The 26,597-nt window shown below is 41.7% G+C and overlaps 2 protein-coding genes across 2 annotated transcripts; one reads left to right on the forward strand and one right to left on the reverse strand.

Annotated features, from left to right (window-relative positions):
• Nucleotides 1-225: 225 nt before the first annotated feature.
• LOC136435634 (ubiquitin-conjugating enzyme E2 T-like) lies at nucleotides 226-5,886 on the forward strand. The gene is made up of 7 exons (XM_066429283.1): nucleotides 226-309; nucleotides 1,346-1,456; nucleotides 1,857-1,926; nucleotides 2,330-2,435; nucleotides 2,905-3,003; nucleotides 3,743-3,844; nucleotides 4,740-5,886. The coding sequence occupies exons 2-7, from the start codon at nucleotides 1,348-1,350 to the stop codon at nucleotides 4,920-4,922; spliced, it is 669 nt and encodes a 222-aa protein (XP_066285380.1). The 5' UTR covers nucleotides 226-309; nucleotides 1,346-1,347; the 3' UTR covers nucleotides 4,923-5,886.
• Nucleotides 5,887-5,924: 38 nt separating this feature from the next.
• Nucleotides 5,925-24,892, reverse strand: LOC136435633 (uncharacterized). The gene is made up of 12 exons (XM_066429282.1): nucleotides 24,766-24,892; nucleotides 23,478-23,572; nucleotides 22,614-22,717; nucleotides 15,228-15,430; nucleotides 13,902-14,074; nucleotides 12,821-12,921; nucleotides 12,094-12,254; nucleotides 11,192-11,352; nucleotides 9,524-9,711; nucleotides 9,051-9,215; nucleotides 8,168-8,331; nucleotides 5,925-7,463 (listed from the first exon to the last, which is right to left on the reverse strand). The coding sequence occupies exons 2-12, from the start codon at nucleotides 23,561-23,563 to the stop codon at nucleotides 7,152-7,154; spliced, it is 1,818 nt and encodes a 605-aa protein (XP_066285379.1). The 5' UTR covers nucleotides 23,564-23,572; nucleotides 24,766-24,892; the 3' UTR covers nucleotides 5,925-7,151.
• Between the last annotated feature and the right edge of the window lie 1,705 nt (nucleotides 24,893-26,597).

The raw sequence follows: 26,597 nt of genomic DNA on the forward strand, positions 1-26,597 counted from the left end.
GTTAATCAACATATTGATCACAACTGGTAGGTACAGAATTGAGAATAATAATATTTGAACGTTTTAAATGTTTTATTTAACCCCAATAAGTCGTAAACTCGGATAAACTTTGAATTTGACCGATCCTTAATTTGAATGGCCTCGCCTGGGCGAATTTTCGCGGGAAATTCCAGTGTCGTGTAAAAGACTGGACCAGAAATACAATACAGTGCAGGTTAGCTGTCTTTCCTCCAAACTGAGCCTACAAATATAGGGTATAGCTAACTCACACATCACTGAAACAGTACAGAGGACACAGGAACAAAGAAGGTAAGTTGTAAGACACGTAACGTTTATATAATAAGATAGCACTGCAAGATAATTTTGCATTGTCGAAATTTTGATTGATAAAATATTACGAGTAAACAGTATCATTCTCATAAGACACGAAATAATTGCTAAGTATGCCTAAGCTTCTATAAAAGATTTAACGTTTGAAAACAGCTTGATACTAGTGTTTTAGCATGGTAAACATAGCAGTGTTGCTCTAGTTCTGTTTTTTGGTGAAGCCTCAGGGGTGGAGCCATATTTTCTGGATGTAGTTTTTGTATCCACCTTTGTCAAAAATGCTATATTTTTTAGTAGCATTTGTTAAAGGGGCATATTGTAGAATCTGGTGGTCAAAAACTACAAATAGTAAGAATTTGAAAGATCTACACTAAGATTCACATTTGTAACTTATTTGTTACTTATTTCCAACATATTCCCGTCATTTTGTCACATTTCCACCATTAATAAACGACGTAAAACGTGTAAAATCTGGTTCATTTACATATTAACTTGCGTCCCGCAAGTTAATATGCAAATAAGCCAGCGTAGAACGCTACGAAATATCCGAATCGACCGTCACAGGAAAATCACCACAAGTGAACAAACTTCAGAACGTCGGGCGTTCGATCGCGTGTTCGGTGGTAAGTCGGAATGTTGGACAAGATGGCGGCCAATTCAAGCGGCGGCGGGGATTGCGTATATAATTTTTTTCAAGACGTTCGCACGACACTACTAAGTCGCATCCGTACGTGATGAATATTGCTGTGCAGTGTAATAAGGTAGATTCAACTAATAATGTAGACAAATAATCAAAAACAAAGAATTTTGTTTTATGTTCATGTCACAATATGCCCCTTTAATGGTTTACAGCCTAATGCAAGATTATATGGTTGGAAAATTTTGATAACTGTTTCTTAGATTTTTAATACATTTATATCAAGGACATATTCAGATTTAGTCAGATTTTGGGATGCCTAGCAGCTTTTTTGGTACTGCAGCTGAGCTGATTGTTTGAATCTTTGGTTTGAAACTGCAGCCATGCAGCGAGCAGCGCGTATGAAGCGGGAGGTGGAGATGTTTGCACGTGATCCGCCACCGGGAATCTCCTGTTGGCTGAAGGGCGATAAACTGGACGAACTTGAGGCTCGTAAGTTTGAGAGCGGACATTTTGGATGACAAGTCATTGTCATGATACAACCAGCTGTCCCAATATCATTGTTCACAGTTGTCACATATTTTACATGTGAAGTTGTGGTATATGTTGAAACTTGACACACAGACATAGAAGCATCTGAACAAACTTCAAAGTATCAATTTTCATGTTACATTTTGTGCTGTATTTATGTATTTGAAAAAAAAAAAACGTTTGTATGTTTTAGTATTCAGGAAGAAACCATGTTACCTTTATACACAGGCAAATATCTGTATGAAAAGTTATCTCAGTGGTTCATCTGATTCAGTTTGTAGAACTGTGTTTAAACCACAGGCTTCTGCTGTTTGAAGTTATTCCAGACCTGCAAATGGATATGATTTTTCTTTACTTTCAGAGATACTTGGAGCAGAAGGTACTCCATATCATGGGGGTGTGTTCAAGTTGGAAATACAAGTTACAGAAAGGTACATGTACTACAGTTTTACATGTAGTAAGGTACAATGTCTTTCCTCTTAGCTATAGGCATGTCTTCAGGTCATTTTCTGCTTGCTATGAATATACTGGTAGATTGTATTTTCTCTCCAACCAGTGGTTCCAGCTGGTTTTTGATGTGTTTTTAGGCTTTTTTTTGTGGTTTGGTGAGACCAAAAAAAACACATGAAGAAGTAGAAAGCCCGACAAAATGCCTAAAAACACGTCAAAAAACAGCCGGAACCACTCCTCTACTTGGAGAGTAGATCGAATTCCAAACCCAAGTCTAAACCTAATTTGTAGGTTACAAAATGATATATGTGCATATGCAATTGTTGTATATAGCTTATACCCAAACTGGCGTACCATGTTTATTTGTTTTTTTTTCTGGTTTAGGTATCCATTTCAGCCCCCTAAAGTAAGGTTTGTAACCCCCATCTACCACCCCAACATTGACGACGGAGGCAGGATCTGTCTGGACATTCTTAAGATGCCTCCTAAGGTAACAGTCTTCAGATTTCTCTCATTTGTGATAGAAAAATCAGACAGCTCATGTAGAAGAGTGTCACAACGTACATGTATGAAATTATGTAGTATAGAATTGTCACACAAGGACTGGTCCTGTGACCAGTACTCTCCCTCCTGTACAAATAATCAACAATTTAGAAAGATGATCGAAATTTAGCAAATATGATCATGTTTTAAGTCAAATACCATGGTATTTTTAACAGGAGCTGCAAAATCAAAAAGCAAAAAAAAAAAAAAAATTGTTTCTTCTTTTTTTTTCTTCTCCTTCAAATGGCATACAAAACTTGGTGACCTCAAATGCAAGTCTTCCAAATACAGAGTTACTACAGTGTAAAAAACATGTCCTTGAAAAACATAAAATGACTTTCCAAAGTTGAAATGACCAGTGTTTAAAATGATGACATGTTACCTCCTACATATACATTTTACCTCCATCCATCCAGGGTGGTTGGAAGCCGTCTCTAAACGTGTCTACCGTCCTAACGTCCGTCCAGCTGCTGATGGCGGAACCCAACCCTGATGACCCTCTCATGACTGACATTGTAGGTACCGATATATGATGGAAATTATACTACATCTACGCCAAAAATAGTTACTCAAGAAACTGGATAAGATTTTGAAACAGTCAGACGTTTCAGACAGCATCCGCTATCTTTCGTCAGTGACTAAGGATAGATCTGGCAGAACCAGGTTTTATACCAAAACTCTGAATAGATATTGTAAAGAAAACATCTGCCGGATCTTTCTTTTGTCAGTTATGGCGGATGCTATCTGAAACGTCTGACTGTTTCAAAATTTTATCCAGTTGCTTGAGTAACTATTTTTGTCGTATCTCATTACCTGGATGTCTAACCTTCATCAGCGTATACTACATCTAGTATGACTGCTGCAGCACATAGTCTTGAAACTTTTGCCGTAGTTTTATTCCAATTCATCACACTGAAGATATGTGTTTTCATTTACTACTGTACCACAGAATTGTTTCAACCACAAACTTAAAAAACATAATTTTCCCTCCTTTGATATCAACGTAAAACCACAGTAAAGTAAATTAATTTACAGTAGTCTCTAAATATCAAATGATAAAGAGAACATCGAAGCCCAGAATAATTAAGTTTGTAGGTGAGATATGTTGGGTCTGTGGCAACATCAAAGTTTCAAAGTGTCCTTAATGCTAGTTAAATCACACCATAGGACCAAGATCTTATTGAGCAAGTGAATTGGTCTCACATACATTGGTAAGACTAGTCTTCTTACTTTGTATCATATCTTTTCCTTCAGTCCAATGAGTTCAAGTTCAACAGACCGCTGTACCTTGAGAACGCCAAGCGCTGGACAGAGAAGCACGCTACGGACAACACTGCAGGGAGCAGTACTAGTGGGGTGAGTTTTTGTCTGCCAGTACAGGATTGGACAAGTTTTAAAAAGGCCCAGAACACTTGGTCATTTCCACTGGCCCAAACCAGCCTTTCGTTGGCATTAAATTTGAATGACAGGTTTGTGTTAAATGTAATTTCCAGCAAGGAATTTCCTTTTGTATTTCATCATAAAGGCACTCAAAAGTTCATGATGTGATCTAGACAAACTCATAGACTTCTTGCAACTGCTGGACTTCAATAACCCAGTTTGATATATACTATGTTGGTAATATGTCCCTGTGACATGGACAAAACATGGTTGGACATCTATTAGGCGTGGTCTTAAAGACAAGAACTGTTTACAAGTTAGGGGCCTTCACATTTGACCTAAAGCATGCGCAGTTAATACTGTGTGTACTGGTTTACAGTCTAGAATCCAGTCTTGTTTACTTCCCAGCAGCTAGCTGCAACCCCTGCCATCACTGGAGCAAACTGTTACAAACAGAGGCAGGATCCCAGGCTAGGGTTTTTAAAGGCAACCAAAGCAATATTAGGACCAAAAAAATGGAAATGAAAAAATGGTGAAATTTTTATGGTAGTGACATTTACTACCACTGTTTAGCACATTTGTGTAATAAGTTCATACGTTGATCATTTTAAAACCGCGCAAAAACGTGCCGTACAATGATCCCCTTAGTTTCGCGAGCCTACAAAAACCCCTGTGACGATTTTCAGTGAGTTCTCACAGCACAACGACAGCGTATTTTTGCATCATGGATGTCGCTATACATTGTGATAGTGTAGTTTTAACTGATCATGTATAGAAATGACTAAATAGATTGACTTTCAAAGTCTAATTTTTAGGCCCTAATATTGCTTGGGTTTCCTTTAAAGATCATATTTATTTTCCTCCTCTATAGCCATCTACATCTAGTACATCTGGGAAGGAGAACAACCCCCAGAGCAGTGAGAAGGCGGAGTCTTCAGGTGAGGACAGTGATGGTGAGGAGTTGAGGAGAGCACCTGTCCCACCAGGTGTGAACAGACTTAAGAAGAGACCCGCCTTACAGACCAAGTCTGTTGTCAAGAAACAGTGCTTATAAAGGTGGAGGGTAAACTATTATAGTACTACATGTAATACTTTTAAGGGGTTTACGGAAAAAACTGGGCTGTCTACCTAGGCTGTCTACCCTTTTGGGGCATGCATTGGGGTTTGGAATCTAATGGAATTTCCTTGAGGAAAAACTGGCTCAATGCAATTCCAGATGGGGCCCAAAAAGGGTAGACAGCCCATGGTAGACAGCCCATCTTTTTCCGTAAACCCTACTATCTAGAGCTTATTCCTGTGATGTCATTGCTGTGTCTGCAGCCATGGTGGTGTCCCTATTTGCATATCAGTGAGTCATAGCTCATGCTTTTTCTGACATTGAAAGATCTTCTGACTCTCAAATGACCTATTAAATGTCTACTGCTCCAAGAACTTTCGCAAGAAGAGAAAACCAGAAGACTACTTAAAAACTTGCCATTGAAACATAAAAATGCTGTGTACACTTTAGCTACAATCTATTGAAATGCAAATCATGGACACCAACATGACACCGGCCTGCCTCATTGATATGGAAAGTGAGTGAAAACGCTCTACATGCAAAATGTGTAGCAGTGGAAAGTAGACAATAGACCTCTTGCCAGTTATGGTGGCCATTTTGAATTTCCCGGGGTCAGCTCGAGGTCATGCACCAAAGTGAGGCTCAGGATGTTTTGACCCTATGATAAGCCTAGTATGTTTCAATATAGGTATGCCATCTTTGGTGGTACATTTTAATGCCCCTCTACGGTGAAATGCTGTGGTGCATGTGCCTGCCATGTTTAGAAAATATTGTTGTGGACGCCGTAGTTGGCAAGAGGTCTATTGAAACCCTTCAGTTCTTTCAAAACACTGGCCTGTAGTAATAAGACACAAGAAAAGGATAGTTTTCATATTTTAGTTCATTTATTTCTATTAGTTGTAGAGGAATCCAGACATGTAGCATGTATATTCCAGAAACTTAAGATGATAATAATACCACAAACATAACTATTAAATATATTGCAATATAGAGTAGATCAGCAATGAAATAATAGAATAAGTTAAATAAAGTAATGTTTACATGTCATTGAGTTATTTCAACAGTTTTTACAGAATTTTTAAAAAAACATTGAATAAAAGAATCTTTTGTTGGTACAGCCTGTTTCCTAGCCAAGACCGGATTGATTAATATAATGTTACAGTAAGAAGACTTTTTTCCAGATAGAAAAAGCTGCCTTGAGCAATTTATTTAACAAGTAAGTTATAATCTACACGTGTGTTTCAGTATTTATTTAAGAAGGCAGGAGACTATGAGACTACGTTGCAAGGAACATAATACTTTTGAGAAACAACTGCTGTTTTTAAAGCTTGTGTCTTAAAATAAATAGCACTAAAAATGAACTACAAAGAAATTCAGATCACATTTGATAATGGCATCGTCACAGACAGTGGCATCATAAAGCCTTGCGGTTAGGGTAGTTGAATCCGAATCTAATGGGCTCATATCCCTAGCATGTTCAGATGTTGTGCTCTTGGGAGAGTAACATAACATTGTACTCGGGTGAAAATGAGTTCCTAGCTTTGGTTAGGGACGTCCACTCGGATGGGACAATACATAGTAGAGCTGGAGGCCCTGTGTTTGAGGAGAGCCACACCTCGAGTATGTTAAAGAACCCACCACACTTATCAATTAAGTGGAAGTCCATCGCAGTGTGAGTGGACCAGTCTTACGCAGCTTGTACTTAATGTACAAGACTGGTTTGAAGCACAAGTCCTTTGAGGGCCATCGTAGTTGCATGGCAATCTGTAAGAACCAAAGACGCTCTTGCCGCTCTTCAACAGTACAGCACCCTTCTGAACAGGCCCGATATGCTCGGTACGTTACCTCCCATACTGGCCCTGCCATTTGCAAGCCTGTAAAATCGCTTCTGGCGAAGTCACCACCAAAACAGCTTTCAGCCAATCAGAGGGTTGGCTTAAGCTTATCTAGAGCAAAACCGCAAAGGATGTTGGGAAGCTATCAACCAAATTAGGTTACATCTTAAATCGTTACTTTGGGTTCAGGATAAAATAATGTCCGTTTGTGCCAAATAAGGGTAGCTCATTAATTATTCATGAGCGAGTTTACAGGCTTGGAATGGCAGGGCCGGTATGGGAAGTAAGTACCGAGCCTATCTGGCCTACTCGGGAGGACGCTGTACAGCCACTGGTAACATATGTATCATGTGACAATCATTTTCAAGTCCCAAGTATTGTCCATCCTCACTCATTTGCCCTTCCCTCCTTTTCTCTTCCTCTTGCCCTTTGGTTTCTTGGTAGTCGTTTGTTGTTGTTGTTCCTGTTTGGGCTTAGCCTCCTCTGCAGACTTCTTGGGCTTGGAGTTCTCGACGGGCTTGTTTGGTTTGGCGTTTTCTACGGGCTTCTTTGGTTTGGAGTTCTCGACCTGTTTGGTTGGTTTGGAGTTCTCGACCAGGTCTATCCAGGCATCGAGGGCCTCCAGGCTCTTCTTGGCTTTAGATTCGGCTTCAAGGTCGCGCAGGTCACCATCGTTCCATGGGTACAGGTGCTGTAGGGCTTGCTGCGGACATATTAATTATGTTTTAGATATGTGTATCATCATCGTAATGTATAAAAAGGTAACGCCACAGCAAGTAAATCTTATGGAAGACATCAGCGTTCACATTGATTTGCGCATGATTTTGAAATAAAAAACAATATCTTTTTACCCTTTGGCAATGGTCAATATACTAGTACCTAAAACGGGGCAATATGTTTCAAAAGTCCGTCAGTTCCATTGCAAAAACGTTCTAGATGCCGTGAGAAGGCATTTGCACATGTATGATTTAGAAATGGTGATTTCGAAGTGAGCAGAGCCAGCATTACTTAAGCTTAGTCACAGTCAGTCTGCCTCATGACTCAGGAGACTCCAGTGCCCAGTGTACGGGATCCTTGTTTCTGCGTTCTTTAAGTGCTGTACAAACCCGGATCTAAACTTAGAATGATTTTAATGTTGACATCAGTGTTAGTTACTGTTTAATTGGATACAGGGATAAAAGACTTGTTGGTTGTAATACCATGTTTTATGGCTTCAATTCTTCTTACATGCTTTATGGTATTCACATGTGAAAATGTGGAAATCTTGTTTTTTGCCTGCCTTTTTTTTCCGCCGCGTGCACTAAGTTTGGAGTTTGCAGAGGATGTCATCCATAAAATTTACTTGCTGTGGCCTTATTGAAATTTTATTGAACCTATGATCAAGAGAGTCTGGGTCCTGACACTTACGTGGAGTATGTGTTTGGCCTCTGTCAGTGCCACCACCATCTCCTGGTTGGAGATCATGTCCCGGTCGTGGCGCCTCCTGGCGATCTCCACCAGAGCTGCATGCAGCTCGTACAGGAAGTGGGCGGTGTCGTCGTTGAACCTCGGAGACACGATCTCCAGCGTGTCTGAAATATTGAAACATGTTGAGTATCCAATGCATGCCTGTAGTATTTTGTATCTATTGGCTACGATGTACTTTGATTAGTGTGCATGTGTATGCATGCATAAGGGCTCCCTTGGAAATCAGTTACATTGTTAACTGAAGGGACCACCCTAAAGATTAATGAATTTTAAAAAAATTAAAAAAATTATGTATGTGTTTGTGGACACCATAACTGAAGTAGTTGTGATGGAAGCTCATCTGTATTGGTAGAATTATCTTTATGAGAGGTATAAAGGAGGCCATATACATCAGAGCTCTCCAGCCATCACTTAACAGAGACGGTGGGCGTTATAAACTTCCTGGCACGTTTGACCAATTGCTGACGTCACGTCTCTGTAAAGACACGTGTCAATAAAGTCATGTGTCTGTAACTCTCGCGAATTTACGTTCGGAAGTGATTGGTCATTATTGATCCTGAAGAAGGCGACAGTGGTCGTGTTGGAAGAAAGTTTAGCATTGTATTATGAAGTAGTTGTGGTTTGAGGCCCCTAGTAGAAACTACAGACGTCTTTTTGTTGGAGACTTTGGAAGAGGATAAATAAAGAGATGATTGTATTTTCATGGTGGCTTAGGTGACGATTGTCAGAAAAATTATGATAAAATGCAAATTGGCACCTTCTTTGCAAAGGAAACAGGGATAGCACCTAAATGTTGAATGAATAAAGATAGAAAAATAGTTACCGATGAGTGTTCTGCACATCTCCATCTTCTTGTTCAGTCGATCTTCTGACAGCTCGGCCAGACTGTAGCCCGGCTGTCTGCCGTACGCATGCGCCAGGAACTTCTTACATCTCAGCATGGCGTAGTGGTTCGGGTGGAGGATGGACTCATGTCTCTCCACAAGGTCTGGAAGAAGAAAAAAGAGTTAAGATCTTCTCCAATGTAGAAGTTGCCGGACGTCTTATGAGAATGCCGCTCTACTTGTCCAAAATCACTCTGACCAATGTGCAGAGACGGGGGTCGGTACCGACTTCCAGCTGGGGACTGGTGTAGAGCCAAATCCTTGAGCTGCCAAATACGTGAGGGGATACTTCAAAAGTTGAGATGAAACACAATGAAACACAAGATGTTGTGTATACGTACACTTGAGTGGTTTACACACATAAATACCGACTTAATGTTGTTCAAAAGATTGTTGAGAAACTGAAACGCACCTTCGTATTCTTCGATGGGAGTTTCCAGCTCTTTGGACTCCAGTTCGAAGACTTCCTCCTCCACTTGGTGATTGGTCCCCTTCAAGACTTCTTCCCTGATTATGACCCGACAACTCTCACACCGGAACCCGGTAGAGCGGAAGTCTAGCGGCTTGGTGGCCACCACGTTTCCCCCACAATTCAAACACCTAGAGAAAAATGACATAATGATAATGGTTTATTGGTCAGAAATTACCCGTGCAGTGGCAGCCAGTGCTGAATTGATGCAGGGTTTACAATCACATAATACACAACAGATACATATTTGTACCACACTTGCACTTTGTGGAGCTGTCGCAAGGGTCTGGGTGGCTGCCATTCGCCGCCAGCAGATGACCTCAATACGACCTTCCCCAACCGAAGTCAGATACCCATTTACACCTGGGTGGAGTGAGGGAAGTCGTGTAAAGTGCAACATCGGGGCATATCGGGGTTTCGAACCCGGGACCTCTCGGTTCTAGGCGCGAAACACCGGCCTACCGATTGCGCCACACGATGCCACATACATTTCTAACATAACAGGAACACGAAATGGGTATATAGCAGGTATCTTATCAAAATCAATCATAGAGATACTTACCAAGTGACTAAGTACCTATTAAAGTTTAGTTTTACTTAATGACCTTAAATGTTAGGAGAACGTGAATTTTCTCTAGACCGTGACGGGGAGCGTTACAGGCTAACTGGTACCCGCTCCTGACGTCACGTTTCAGTAAAGTCACATGTCAGAAATGTGTGGGTAAGTATTTCTGATGGATTAATTACGGTGGACTGATTGAGAATTCGGTAAGTTTATATGTATGGTTTGCGTTGCTCAAACTATGGTCATGTTAGAATGTCATATCGTATCATATCAATCATTATCTGGATCAAATTCCGTGGATCCAGGGGCCCGAGTTCTATCCTAGGGTCGGCTCAGCTCGGACATGTTGTAAGGGATTGCATTCGTCATTTCGGATGGTGACGTAAAGCCGGCGGCCCCGTGTATGAGGGAGCTTCAGGCGTAAGCCTCAAGCGTCAAACATCTCCACGTAAAAGAACCCAACACACTTATCGAAAAGATGAGGTGACCCGGTGTGTTTGGCCAAAAACGCGAGCCGTGGCGAAGCCGCATTGCACTACCACTAGCTACTTGAAAAAGCATCATGCTTCACCCCAATTGAGGATGACTGCTTTACCTTTACCTCTAAAAATCCAAAGGGGCGCGTACGCCGCTCCCGGGATTCGAACTCACGCCGATGCAAATCCGCACGGCTTGGGAATTCAACACGCTAACCACTAGGCTAAAAGGTCCGAACCAGTTAGACTGGTCAATTAGTGGAGGTTGATCCCCACTGTTACACTACTCCCCCTTTTCTTTCAAGACTCGTCCCGAGTCTCCGAGTACGACATTCCCGGCCCTGTGTGATTTGATCGTTACTCACAGGGCCGGCGTGGGGACCACTGTAAAAACCCAAAGGGGCGAGTACGCCGCTCCCGGAATTAGAAGCCGCGCCAATCCCGATCCGCATGGCTTGGGAAATCAACGCGCTAACCACTAGGCTAAAGGGTCCGGACCAGTTAGACTGGTCAGTTAGTGGAGGCTGATCCCCACTGTTACATACCTATCAATCTTTCTTAGAACCTCACCTATGTGAGCTGATAAAAGAGCCCAGTTCCGTGGGGTCCCGACACCTTTGGCAGCTGCACCAGAAGTACTTGTACCGGTGGAGCTGATGTCTCCTGATCTCCGTCCCCCACAGACACTCGGAGTACTCCGCCGTTAGAGCCTCCCCCTTCTTAACTGGCATCTGAAGAACATTATTGAATGAATGAAGACCTTTATTGTACACATATACCCACTGGGTTCAGTACAGGTCACAACAGAAAACGTCACAGTTTACAAATACATAAATACAATAACAAACTAGCACTAGTCTGATAGTTACGTGAATTTAGCTTCTTGTAGCTTCTTAGTAATAGTGTAAATATATGCACAGATATGCTTTATAATCACGTTTGTCTAAAGCCATTAGCAATATGAACTTTTCTGTGTTGCTAAGGTGGGGAAACATTGAGAACGAAAGGCTGTGTTGTAAATCGTGATCAGACCAGAAATAAACACCTGATTTTCAAAGCACACTATGGTCGTCTACAGGAATAATGACCCACTCACTTCACTTCAGTCACGTGATCTTACGAACACGTGACGTCGGCAATGACTCAAGGGTGCCCGAAAGTTGGTACCGACCCCCGTCCCAGTACAGACTCCCAGGTACCTCTGCCCCTTCTCTGACGTCACTTGTCTGACACATGACGTCAGCAATGAGTCAAAGGTGCCCAAAAGCTGGTACCGACCCCCGTCCCAGTACAGACTCCCAGGTACCGCTGCCCCATCCCCGACGTCACGTGCATGACAAGTCACGTGAAAAATGAAGCGAGTGGGTTCATCAATCCTGTTCCATTTGTCCTGTCATCATACATTTGTATCTTAATGAAGTTGAAATAGATAAATGAATAAATAAATAAATAGATCCTGCCGAAGGACTCACTCTTGTTCTGACGTGCATCTTGTTCTTGGAGTCGATGGAGGTTAAGGTGTTGGCCAGACAGTCGTGGTTCATTAGGTATGTGGTCGGGTAGACAGCCCACGCTCGCGGGGTGGAGTCTCGGTCCTTGTTTGGGCCCGTCGTGAACAACTCGAAGGCGTTTACTGCAAAGAAAAACGCATTAACTAAGGGTTAATGACCCACCCCGAGGTGCATATAGTGTCATAGCGACTGGTCTACCACAACAGATTTCATTTTGAAACTAAAGTTTTCACAGAAAACCTTTCATAACATTGATATCTTGGCATACAAATCTTTTTCAACTCTACTCTACTCTGTAGGACACCCAGAAGGGAGGAATTATGATGATTACCATTCCGCCCTTCTGGGTGTCCTTCTGATTGGTCAATATCATTGAACACCACTTATAGCTCCTTCCAATTGGTCAAAATCATTTAACACCACTTGAGATTCATTTAACACAACTTTTATGGCATAATGGCGACATAGCCGATAGGGTTCTGATTGGTCGACGCCATCTGGCTATGTGATAAAAGATGATAAAGACTCTGCAAATAAATGTAGTACATCGAAAAATGAGTTTACAAATGGACTCTTTGAACATACACATCACGAGATCAAGGTGCGTTTCTCACAAATGTCGCTAAGCGGCACTGTTGCACGTAGCCGATCGACTGGTAGAAATTCAGTTGGAGATGGTGGATCTTACCTGTTAGGATACCGCAGATTTTCATGATCTCGTCTTCAGAGAACTCGGTCATGCCTAACGTATGCCGGATCACACGCACAACGTTCCGTCCCATCTCCATTCTGAAAGATTATGACAATTGGTGTGTGATAGTTGTGTGCCTTTTTTTTAAATAGAGAGAACGCTAGCGACCACAAAAAACACCCCTCCCAAAAAATGGTATGGCGACCCTGTGACGTCACCATTCAAGATGGCGGCCACCCACATGCCAACGGATCCAACATAGGATTTGCTGCGCAAACCTGTAATCACGTTCGGCAATTGGTCAAAAGTGTCAGGAAGTCTATACCGCCTACCCGTCTCTGTTGAGTATACGTACTAGTGAAGGTTGGTGTGCACTGATATTGATATCCTCTTGAAAAGTCGTCTTATTCAGTTTCTTGTACTTTGACTTCGTCCATGAAACAATATGACCTAGTGATTCAAACGTTAGCTCTGTACGTACTATAATGTTCACTACAGATGTTATTACCTACACCAAGAATATTATGTTTTGGTAGCCTTTCTAACTGTGTGTAAACCGTTACTACACGGTTTTTTCTTCTAACTCAAGCATCTATGGATGGATTGTTATGGAATTTGGTATGTTGTTAAAGGCAACCAACCAAAGCAATATTAGGGCCCAAAATTTAGAAATAAGACAATGTTGAGATCTTTATGGTAGTGACATTTACTAACATTTTTAGCACATTTGCGTAACAACTTCATACGTTGAGTATTTTAAAACCGCGCAAAACGTGCCGTACGACGAGTCCCTTAGTTTCGCAAGCCTACGAAAACCCCGGCGACGATTTTCAGTGAGTTCTCACATCACACCGACGTCATATTTTTGCATCATGGATGTCGCTATACATTGTGATAGTGTTGTTTGAACTACTCATGTACTGAGAAATGACTAACTAAATTGGCTTTCAAAATCCGATTTTCGGGCCCTTAATATTGCTTGGGTTGCCTTAAAACAAAACAAAAAATTAGATTTGGGCCCGCTGGCGACTTTTCATGGTACTGCAGCAGAACGTCTGATTCTTGTATCCCGTTCTACCTGTATTCTCGTGTTTGGTCCTCGGTGTGAGACTCCATCCCACTGATGAGTTTCCACCTGGCCGGGTCACGTGACTTGAGCAGGAGACAGCGCAGCGGGGTGATGAACTGGTAGGACGTGTTGGGTCCCGTGAAGTCCGTGATGTCTATGCCAGCCGTCTTCAACATGGAGCACTGGAGAAAGATAATCATGATTAAAATAAGATAAGGTGTTCAGACTCTACTCTCCAAGCAGAGGATCCGGAGTGGTTCCGGCTGTTTTTGACGTGTTTTATGCGTTTTTTGTCGAGATGTCTACTTTGCCATCTTTTTGTGTCTCTCTAAACCACACGTCTGTAGGCACTGACCCCGGAGCGGGGCAAACCTATTAGCTTCCATTGAAGAAAGGTGGCAGCGCTCCTCCCCGAGAACCATTGGATTGTCATTAGTGGTAACAATTTTACTGCGCCGGTGTAGTTTAGAGAGAAGAAAAAAAACATGACACGTCAAAAACACGTCAAAAAAACAGCCAGAACCACTACTCTGCTTGGAGAGTCTTCCGACTCTAGCAACTTGTTAAAGAGTAGCAATTATTTAAGACTGTTGAAAGATTATTGTGGTCACAGAAGAAAGGAAACTGAAAGAAGGAATAGCAACAACAAAAACAAACAAGCAACACGTTACTTATGTGTCAGATCAAACTGTTAAGAGCAAACAGCATACTATGGAGGGGGGAAACAGTCGCCAAAGGCAGAGTACGAAGTTTAGAGTTCCGATTTAAAGTCTTTGCACTTGGAAATGAAGCCGCTTGGTGACACTTTTCGCAATGGTCTTGAGATATTTTGGATGCGGATTTGGATTAAAAAATATGGAATCAATCAATGCCGTTGCTTTGTCTTCCACAAAGGCATATTCATAAAGAAATCTCAAAACTGATGCGAGCGTGCGAATAAAAAAAAGTTTGGCAAAAAATAGTTGCCTGTATTATGAAATCTACGTGGTCAGGAAGGATGAACAAAACTAAACACACCGAGTATGGTAGACCGAAATATAGATTCTTCATTTTTGTTCGTTCAAAACTTCTTCCTGGACTTTGGAAGTGACGTCGGCATTTTAAGTCATTATTATCCCTTTACTGAAAATATTTTTTGGAATTCACAGCATGTACTTTCTCATTTTGCAACTGCTTTTTACGATTTACAGTATGGCCGAAAACTTCTTTTTATTTTTGGAAACGGACGAAAATTAATGCGCGCACGGATGTCATCCATATAATCAAATATCAAATCAACATGGCCTAAGCTAACGATGTTGACAGATGCTTGCAAAATTATGAGTGTATATATACCTCAAGTTGATGGCTGCCCGCCGTTTCGCACTTCCTGTTGCACAGCGGCCAGTTGCACCCCTTACACCGGTAGGACCCGTCCACCGAGTCGAAGCAGCCCAGACACAGCGCCGAGGTGGTGTAGGACGGGCCCGTCAGGATCGGCTCCTCCGAGATCACCAGGTGGCCCATCGGGAGGTCTCCGTTCGCCACAAGGTACCTTCCTGAGTAATGCGGGATCGTGTGGTGTTAGACATCTTGAATAGACCGATCCTACACGTCCATCACAATTAGCAGTTCTACCAATGATAGCATGGCAATTAGCGGCTCAACCAATGAGAGAGTCGGTGCATATAACGCCACCTTGCGGCAAGGAGTAGTCAATTCGGCATTCAGGCCCCAATTATGGGTTGCAGCTGAAGAGAAATTGCTAAAACGAGTCAGGTAGATTTCCTTTAGGCCACACCATCTTAATGTTATGGATGACATCCTCTGAAGACCCCAAAACTAATGCGCGTGGGCGAAAAAAAAAGAAGAAAAATCCAGCTGAAAAAATTCTGCTAAACCACGTGACTACAAAGCTGGTATTGCAAATTGTCCGAATACCCAAAACGCTAGCCCATGATGCTAGCTTATGATGATTAGCTTTAATTTTGTAACAAACACAACGAGACGTGTAGAAGGCAGCCCATTTACTTTGGACAGCCTCCCACCTCTATTTGATGCCGCCAGATACCGTAAATTTCGTTCGTTTTCATTTCAAGTCATCTTCATTTGAGGTGAAGCATGATGCTTTTTCAAATAGCCAGTGGTAGTGCAATGCGGCTTCGCTACGGCTCACGTTTTTGGCCAAGCACACTGGGTCACCCCTACTCTTCTTGATAAGTGTGTTGGGTTCTTTTACGTCAAGAGGTTTGACGCTTGAGGCTCATGCCTGAAGCTCCCTCATACACGGGGCTGCCGGCTTTACGTCACCATCCGAAATGACGAATACAATCCCTTAGAACATGTCCAAACTGGAGTCGACTTCTAGGATCGAACTATGGCCCTAGGATCCGTTGATAACTCGCTATAAACCCAGAGAAAGATACAAACTTTCGACGCTGGATGAAATGACCAATGAATACCACGTGATTCGTGAAATCCTACAACTGAACCTTTGTTACGTCACTACACGTCACGTGACATAGTTATCACGTGACTTTGGGATCGTTTGAGGCTTTGTGTCGGACTTAACTTGACGCATGCGCACTATTAAATGAGTTGCTTATGATGTCATAGTAACAGTTTTTTTTTACTGTTAGTGGACGCAAACGCAATTTTTTGTGCTCCACTTAATTTGCCTTTTTTCCCCCGAAATACGAGTGATTATACCGCAAACATGATAGTCACGATGATGCTCGCGACTGGCTTGCTCCAGGACCTGATGACGAAGTCGATGAACTTTCTCCTGAGCCCAGGTAAGCGCAACTTACGTCACTTCACAAACTAGATGTCCGTTCTAGAACGTCTAATGGTCTTGGTACTTGATACTTGAACTCAAACAGATTGATACCGAGTTACTCTATAGGAGATAACGCATGAAAGTTCATTCAAGTAACAGAATAAGCCCGATCTTTCTCAATACATTTTAACATTCAAAGGATAATGTAATTCTTGTTTCTTTCACTGTGACTTTATGTTCATTGTTTTCACGGTCACCTCTGTACCGTGAACTTATCATCACCGCGAAAAAAACTGTTGTAATTATTCATGATTCCTTCACACATCCGTTCTGTAAGTCACGTGCCGTCACCGTGAAGTTAAAGTTCAGTGAAAATGTCAATTTTCCTTACACCGTGAAAGTTTGCTACCGTGAAGATAAAGTGAATTACAGTAGTATCTATACTAGTACTGTGACGTTCTATCTAACATTTTCTGACGTAGTGGGACGGGCCGGGGCTACACTAATTACTAAAACTAAGAACGAATGAAGCATTAAACTTTTGTTCTAGAACTAATCTTTTCTTGATATTCCGGAACACTTGCTGGGAAATTTCTACGAAAACAGTCTAACTGTCTCAAAAATTGAAAATTGGGTTACTTTTATGGCAAATGTTCAATGTTTTTTCCCTAGTACTATCGTAGAGTGGAACTCGTTATCACCAAGCATAGAAGGGGCGTCAACACTAGACAGCTTTAAACAACATTTGCAGTTAGATGTGCAAATGTTAGGTCCAAGTCGTTCAGTGTAATACAACCAGCTGCTGCTTGTATGCTAGCTACGCCGCGTGCCTGCGAAACTGGTGTGTCAGGGCCCTTGTTTATTTTATCTTATTTCGCACTTAAAAATATACATACATAAGAAAGAAATACAAAGATAAATAAAACAGTGCAGGGCAGGCCAAAAAGCTTCTGCTTACGTAAAGGCCTCCCTTTATCAAATCATAACATTTTTAGTTGATCAGTTATACAAAGGAAATAAGTTGGATGATAAACAAAATGAAACAAATTAGAGGTCATCAGACCAATATAATAAAGAATTTACCATACCTTGATAAATCAAACATGAATATGAATGTAGAGTAAACGAGAAGTATTAAACAAATAAATAAATGCAGTGGACTGCTATTAAACAAAGTAAATAATACTAACAAACAGTGGACTACTATTAAGCAAAAGAAAAGGAAACCAAATTAGGAAAAAGTAGGCTTACTTTACTTACTTAGTCACACTTGTCACACTTGTTGCCCTGTCACACCTGTGCGTATATTCAAGCGTGAGTTGCGCATTAACATTTTTTAAGTTTAAGTAAGGTTTGCGGGGAAAAAGTTGCCGTTGTGCAGCTTGGTTATCGAGCCTAAGAAATCACTTATTCGGCTGCAAACTTAACCTAAACCAAAAACATGTTAATACGGAACCCATGTGGACTTGTATATACGCACAAGTGTGACAGAGGATTTACGCCGAAGGGCGGTTATACCGGCTATATAGATATAGATACAGATAGAGAATAGATAGCAACATGCTCTGTAATGCTAAGGTCACATTTCCAAACCGGGGCCCGGCCGAGCTGTTTGCGAAAATGAAAAATACGAAATGCATATCAAAAAAAAACACAATATATGGTAAGACGTAATTTTTTTACGTTCTGTATCCTTTGTTGTATTTTATATCCTATTTGTCGTTCCCTCAAACTGTCCGGCCGGGCCCCAGTTGGGAATTGTGACCCAAGCATAAATGCTAGACTTTACATGCTCTGTAAATGCTAGACTTTACGTATACGTTTTTAATTACAGTGTCGGCGGAAAATGCCGGTCTTGAGGTCACTGAAGGTAAGAGAGAGGAGAGTAGTACTCCTGGCGTGGTTCCTGAGTCCAACAAGGCGAGAATGTGTCCCGCAGACCTGACTGAGTCTGCCAGTGCACCTACTGACGCCTGTCTACACGCCGAGCAGGGCAGAAAGTCCAAAGGTAAGGCCATGACGCGTCACACACCATGCCCGTCACGTTCTGTGCTTTTCTCAGGCACAGAACCTGACGCAGCCCGGCCGTCACAGACTGTGCCCGGAAGCGCTGTCAATCACTGTGACTGACGGGGCAGTGATGTAACTATTCACGCCCGCGTTTCCATATAAGGCAGCGTGTTTTTGCTTACCGCAGTTCCCCCCCCCCCCTCACCCCCCGTCATCTTTGTTTTTTTCGGGGCGCTGAGATAAGGAGGAACATCGTAATTCTCGCTCTATAAGATAATTGAAATGTTGATTTGATGATATGGGTGACATCTGGGTACCCCAAAACTCATGCGAGCGTGCAAATAAGAAAGAATTTAGCAACAAAAAGTTGCCTTCATTATGAAATCTACGTGGTCAGGATGTAGGAAGGTTGAACCATGTTGATTTGATTATATGCAAATATAAAAATGTTAAGCAAAAAAATTGCCTTCATTATGAAATCTACGAGTATGGAGTATGTTATACCAAATCATGGATTCTTCATTTTTGTTATTTCACATCGTCTTCTTTGACTTTGGTCCTCTACGACATTAGTATCCGTTTTCCGAAATATCTGTTTGTAATTTACAGCATAAATTTGTTCATTTTGTAGCTGCTTTGCATAGTTTTAGAATGATGGTAGAAAACTTGTAATTTTTGGAAATGGACGAAAATTGTTGCGCGCGCGGATGTAATCCATATAATCAAATCAACATGGCCTAAGCTAAGTTGGGTGGTTTTAGTCATGATGTTTTGGTCGCAATCTTATTGCAAGTAAAACAAAGGTTTCAAAACAGTAAAATATAACGTGTTACATATGACTGTACAGAACAACGCTTAATTTGAAAATACATGTTGTTAGTTACAGAATATTTGTAAGACTGAATGTTTTCATGACGGTTAAAACGTACGTAGATATATACTACATAAAACTAATGGCATGGTGTTATTGGCCTCTAACGAAGCGGTGGGGCTGTCTATTATAAAAACGGACGAAACATTGAAATGTTGCTCGCAAACTCATCTTTAATTTTCTATTTACTGTATAACATTTGCGGTAATGCATGGAAAAGAACAAATAAAAAGACACAGTAGAATGTGTTTGTTTGCAGGCCATTTTAGAGGTTTAACATTATCTTCTTTTTGTATAGCATACAAGGAAGGCAACAACTCTGGTAGTGCCAGGAACAAGGCTAAAAACTCCTTCTGCGGATTCAGGCCCGGATTTTTGTCTGGTACTGGAGGAGCAAAGCTGAAGGCCAAGGCCAAAGCAGCCCCAAAAGACGCCAAGGGCAGTTAAGACCTATAAACATCGACAATTTGTCAACTTTACAGCTGGATTAGATTTGGTAGCTCTCAACTGTTTATTTTGAGCTTTATTGTACTCTTGTTGGTTTCCTTTGGTAGCCTCCGTTGCAGACTTCTGCCGGCTGTTTTCTTTTTCAAGTTATTGTTTTCTTATTACATTTTCCCTTATTGCTGCTTCCCGGCCAGCAACGGAGGCTATATTCCTTTGGTATGTCATTGTAAGGTGCCTGGTACATGGTACAAAAGTTGTAAAAACAAGGAAATTTTCTATTGCACAGTTCCATGGCCATTTCACATACAAGTAGTGGGACAGGCTATGATGAGTATGGAACGACAGTTGTAAAGTAATACATAATGTGATATTGGTACTTACTATCTCGGATGATATGATGTATATTGAAAGCTGATGTTGGTACATATGTTCTCATATATATGCATACTAATATACTGTTTTGGTTGACGTAACTTGTGGACTACAAAGTCAAATTGAAAGGCATTTTGTCGTGCACAGCGTCAGTATACGTATAGAATGTATCATTTGTAGGTGTTAGCGATGCCGAGAATGTATGTTTCAGTTGGTAATCATTGAAACGTTTTATTGTAATCATACACTGTTGTGTCTGATTCAGACTACTTCTAGTGAGAAACTTTAGCGATGGGTTGCAAATCTAACTTTTATACAGCATGGGCTCGGAATTATAAGCTTAAAGTGTATCTGACAAGCTGGCCCATTTTGAAAGGCCGTTATAAAAAAAATTCTTTCTAAATCATTTGGTTTGCAGTAAACGTCACAGGTTTTGTACAGATTATGATGTTATTTTGCGACGAGTTATTTGACTTATGTGCCATACATTTTTGTTTTTTTCCCGTTGTTTTCTGTTTGTAGAAAGAAAATAAAAAAAATCAAATAAAAAAACTATAAAAAACTTTACAGAACGCTTGTATGTATGGTTTCGATACGTGTATGCTTTTAACCTAGTTGTCAAGGTGACAGGTACACTTTAAGCTACAGTGCTAGTGAAAATTTGAGACGGTTTTTGTAGAACATGGACTGTTTTTCAAATGTTTGCGCAGTGCGTGTCATAATTGAAATAAAGAAATGTTGTCATGACGCCGTCGTTCTCAGTTTCAATGATAGTGGTAGAAATATACGCTTTGAAAAAAAAGAGAGAGAGAGAGATGAGAGAGAGAGAGAGAGAGAGAGAGAGAGAGAGAGACAGAGACAGAGACAGAGACAGACAGACAAAGAGAGAGAGGAGGGGAGAGAGAGGGGGAAAGTGAGAGAGATAGAGAGAGAGAGAGAGAGAGAGAGAGAGAGAGAGAGAGAGAGAGAGAGAGATAGAGATAGAGAGGGTCGAGAGAAAGAAAGAGAGGGCGATCGAGTGAGACAGAGAGAGAGGGAGATAGAGAGAGAGAGAGATGAGGGAGAGAAGAAGAGGGAGAAAGAGCTCGAGAGGGGACGAACATTCAGCACCAAGGACATATACCTGTACAGCTCAGTACTGAATAGACCGACTCCTAGGCCACGCCCACCATTACCAAATCCCGCTGTCTTATTGGCTAAGCTAAAAAGTTTGATTGACAGACGGAATCGTACTAATACACACTAGCGTTTAGATGTTAGATTAAAAAACAACAACACAAAAACCACAAAACAAATATCCATCTACCTCTGCATATAGAGGATCGGAAAATCCATGTATATCAAATCTGGGAAGCCGTCGTTGTGTATTCTCCAGACTAACCACGCCAAAGATAGGGAGAATATTAAAATTTGCCAGGGAAGTTTGGCCACCGGCACCGTAGGGTTTCATTCGAAGGCGTATATTAACTTTAAAGTGACTCGGATTGACTCTAGTGGCAAATGATTCCATTTTTTTGCCGAGTTCTACGATAAACACGCCCGTAGGAAGGCTTGGGGGAGGCTAGTAGTGCGGTTCAAGCGCCTCCAACTGACCAGTCTAAAGTGGTCTAGACCTTTTAGCCTAGTGGTTAAGGCGTGCGGCCTGTGGGCCCGGGTTCGATCCCCGGGAGCCAGGAGACTGTTCTACTCGTCTCTAGTGTTTCAGTTGTGTACCGTGTCGACAACATGTCTTAAAAAAAGGAAACTAAAGGAAAGTGATCTCGAACCAGTTTAGCTCAAATGAACATGAACAGATGAGCTAATCCTCCACTGGTCGTGACAGAGAAGACAGACGCTATGTACAGTATTTACAGGTTCATTGTACCGGGGAAATTCCCCTGGCTCTTTTCGACAAGCACAATGAACAGTGGGCCACGGCTTAACGCCCCGTCCTAAGGACTGCGACTCTTTCCGGTAGCGTGCATGACGGGTGAGCGGCACGGCTGGGATCGAACCCGGAGCTTCTAGTTCCAGAGGCAAGATCGCTAACCACTGGAGTACGCACGCTACGCTAACCACTGGACTACGCACGCTACGCTAACCACTGAACTACGCACGCTACGCTTACCTCTGAACTACGCACGCTACGCTTACCTCTGAACTACGCACGCTACGCTTACCTCTGAACTACGCACGCTACGCTTACCTCTGAACTACGCACGCTACGCTTACCTCTGAACTACGCACGCTACGCTTACCTCTGAACTACGCACGCTACGCTTACCTCTGTCCTCCGTCCTCTCTATCCTGTACGGTTTACAGTCCAGTCTGTGGGCCTTCCAGTGTTCCTTCTGGTGGTCACGTGAGCAGTAATACACTGACAGACATCTGCAGAAAAGCAGAGGTGGGTCACGTGACTATGACGTAATCATCGACCGCCATTTTGTTTGGTTAAAGCAAAGTCCATGTATGTGAAAAGGTGTGTACATTTGCAGCTATTGATGGTTATTTTTCTAGCAACATTGTTATCTGCATGTTTCTATCATCTGTCGCCATCTTGGATTCACGCGTCCTACAAATATTACGGAATTGGTTATGAATTATGACGTCAAACCATTTGAAGTCAGACCATACGATGAACACAACTGAGTAACACGTTTATTAAAGGTTCGTTATTGCATAGTTTCAATAGTTTCATGTAGGCCGCGAGCAACAAAAAATCATGAGGATCCGTCAGTCAATTCTTGAGTTATTCCATTTCAGAAGTTTTAGACAAAATCAGCTCGTGCAGTTCTAAAAAAAGCTACTAGGGGGTCCAAATGTACAGGACATATTTTCCCTCCGAAGAGCTATCCACCACCAAAAAGCATGACCATAGCCTATTCAGCACACGAGATTTCAAAAGCGAAAGTTCCCCTGCAGTACCATAGAAAATTGCTTGTTGGCCCAAAACCCAGTCATTTCGAGGTCTCACGAAGACCTACAAAGTATGAAAATAATCCACCCAGACATTCTTGAGTTATGGTCTTATATTCCTGTGAACATATTCCTGTATTATTACTTGAATTCTTGCAAACTGCACACACCTCTGAGGCGTCACCAAAACCCAAAAAGAATAGAGTGAAAACATGTTTACTAAATAACATACCTGCCACATCGTTGCTCGGCTGCAGCGCCACACTGCGCGCACGGCTTGTCCTGCAGCGGCAGGTCGGAGCTGTCGTCTGTAGACATTTCCAACCTCTGCCGGGACGGACAAAGACAAAAGGATTTTGATACTACTAGACATCTCTTGAAAGGAAAAACTTTTTGATTAAAAATTGGTCGGCACCAAGCAAACAAAGCAATCATAAGGAATAATATTTGATTATTGATATTTGATGTCTAATATTTTGTTTAATTTCTGATCTACTTCTTCAAAATTTGTTAATTATGTTTAGTATTGATCATTATTAGCGTACCTTATCATGTTCAATAGCTTAAAATCAATTTTTGTATCTCCTCGTATCTATTCATTTATTAAGATTTATGGTATAAGTTCAACTTATTTTCTATCGTTAATTTTCCTTAGTTTTGAGTTATGTACAATTTATGATACAATTCCTATTGTCAAGTTTCGAGGGGAGACCCAAGAAAAGCCACCTTGGCTTCTGGCCCCCCTGCATGTTTTTTTTTTGCCCTGTTTATCTTTGTTTTAAACACTTGTACATATGCGAATGAATAAACAATAAACAAAACAATAAACAATAAGGATTCTTGAAGAAAATGCAAAATAAATGCGATTTGCTAACAATATGTCATTTGCTTTCTGGCAAGCTGCAGAAGACACCACTATTTACTAATTCTACCCACAAGTTGAATCTAAAAAGAACTATACCCATAACTAAACACAATTTCTATAAATATTCTAACGCCGTTGAAGTGAATAAAGAATAACTAGAAACCATTCATTCAGAATCGCGTCTACTTTGCAGATTATCCCCCTCCCCCCTCCCATTTTCAACCCCCCTCCCCCTCCCATTTCAACCCCCCTCCCCCATCCGCCCGTTGATGCTTACTTAGTACGGTCACAGCATCGGAAAACATTTGAGTTCAATGCCAAAACCACATTCAGCTGTCATTCTCAATCACGCTAAATCTGTCTGTTCCAGAAACCAATCAATGAACTGAAAACCTTAATTCAATTAGCATTGTAGAATCCTGGTTCGAGTCACAAAATCACAGTACAGTGACGTATCAAGATACGGTGACCACGCTTGATTCAACATATGGTTCACGAATCGTGGACCAGCAAAGAATCGAAGAAAGTCGTCGTAAGCAATCTTTGTCGCCTCATTTTCTACATACGCCAACATGCGACGTCCGTACGACTTGCGTAAGACAACAACAAGACAACAACACGACAGCCTAGTTTATAACACAGGAATAGTACTCACGTTATAACAGTCGTCTGATGTCGAAAGTCAAGCTAACATACCCGCGCACGCACACAGACAGCTAGCACGCATCTATGGGCTCTCAATTCTATATTTATCACTAGATTCCGAGGCGCGCCTGATATAATTACCCAGGGGTGCCTTCTGGCCATATATATAGCGGAGGGAGATTGACATGTTGCGCAACTGCGTGAGGGTGCCGCTGGAAAGGCGCGTATCATATTGCGTTGTAAAGGCCACTAACTCCAGCCGCTGGTAGCCTCCATAGCAGGCTCCTTGGGCCTTCTTCAATGATACCCCTTTGGCATTGAGTTCTTTTTATTACTGGGTCGTTTGTGCTAGCCTCTACCAGGCCCCGCAGATGGCTGGGAAAATAGTAGAAATTGGCTAAATAGAGTGAATTGTATGCTAAGGGAGTCAACTACGGAGAGAGGGCCCAATCTGCAATCCTAAACGGAGCCTGCAAGTGAAACCCTGGCAAATATTCTCCCTATAGCCGGCGTAGTTAGTCTGGTAGAGACTACGTTTGTGCAGCCCGGGCCTATTCAAATGGTCACACAATGGCTGCACAAACGACCCAGTACAAAAATAAGTCAATGCAGAAGAGTATTATAAGCCAAAAAAGGCCCCAGAGAGCCTTCTATAGAGGCTAAGCCGCTGGTATCCTAGGGTTTTAGTCGTGGCATTGGGGAAGGTTCATAGCATCATAAACAGGGGAAACAACAAAGAAATCGAAGATCTCAGGTATACTTCAAATATTTTAAAGAGTTTTGATTTGTGAATTCCTTGTTTTGTTGTGATTTTGTCTAGGCGTTCTCTCGTTGTAACCAACAACGCAATAAACGCAAAAGACGTGAATATAGCAGGCAATTGAAGACAGGAAATGAGTTAACCGTTGATAATCAATGGGACATTTGACCTAACTTCATGTCAGTATTCCTGGCGTAGCTAGCGTGTGACAATTGGTGTAGAAATACAAACAAGCAAACAAACAAACAAACAATACCTCCTGTTTCCTTGAGGTAACAATTACTTGAAAGTAGATTGAAAGGAGATCTCTCAAATTGGAAAGAACAGCGATTGCGGGAAGGTGCATTTATATATGGCGGGGATGGTGCGTACGTAAAGCATAGGTGGTGAGAGGTACGACCCTGTTCGTAAGCATAAACGAACGGTCCCTTTGGCTAGTTATAGGACATCGCACCCGGTTTTCTGTACGCATGTGCGCGCCTGCCGGTTTCAAAAAAGACTACACCCACCATGAAACTTTGCATATGGAAAATACAAATATTGACATTTTTTTCTATCTTTGCCAAGAAGGCTATGTTTTGGGTAGCGTTTGTAGCGGTGTAACGGTGTTTGTGGTTTAGCAGCATAGCTCAAGAGGCTATGTACGGATTTCTGTGAAATTTGGTGTGTGCTTAGATCTTGAACTGTCGACGAAATGATGAGATTTTGGACCCTGGCGACCTTTCTTGGCACTGCAGCAGAACGTCCTATTTTTGAAACGTCTTAAAAATAACATTTGAATGTGTATAACCACGTATGAAGTCATAACTGTGCCAAGTTTCTTTTCTCTCAGTGTATGGAATTCTATTAAAAGAGTCTTCAAGAAAACAACTTTTACAATTCGAAAGAAACTAACGTTAAAATGAGTGCTCTGTACTTAGTGGTAGCTTGTTGTGAATGGACCGATCCGATAGCCCCGTCAACCTACGTCAAAACGTAGAAATTTTTAAAAAATGCAACCACTCTCTCATTGGTTGAACCGATGATTGTCTTTCTGTCATTGGTTGAACTGCTAATGTGATCGACAGTTAGAATCGGTCTAC

The sequence above is a fragment of the Branchiostoma lanceolatum genome, chromosome 5 (assembly GCF_035083965.1).
Source record: "Branchiostoma lanceolatum isolate klBraLanc5 chromosome 5, klBraLanc5.hap2, whole genome shotgun sequence".
Classification (NCBI taxonomy): Eukaryota; Metazoa; Chordata; class Leptocardii; order Amphioxiformes; family Branchiostomatidae; genus Branchiostoma; species Branchiostoma lanceolatum.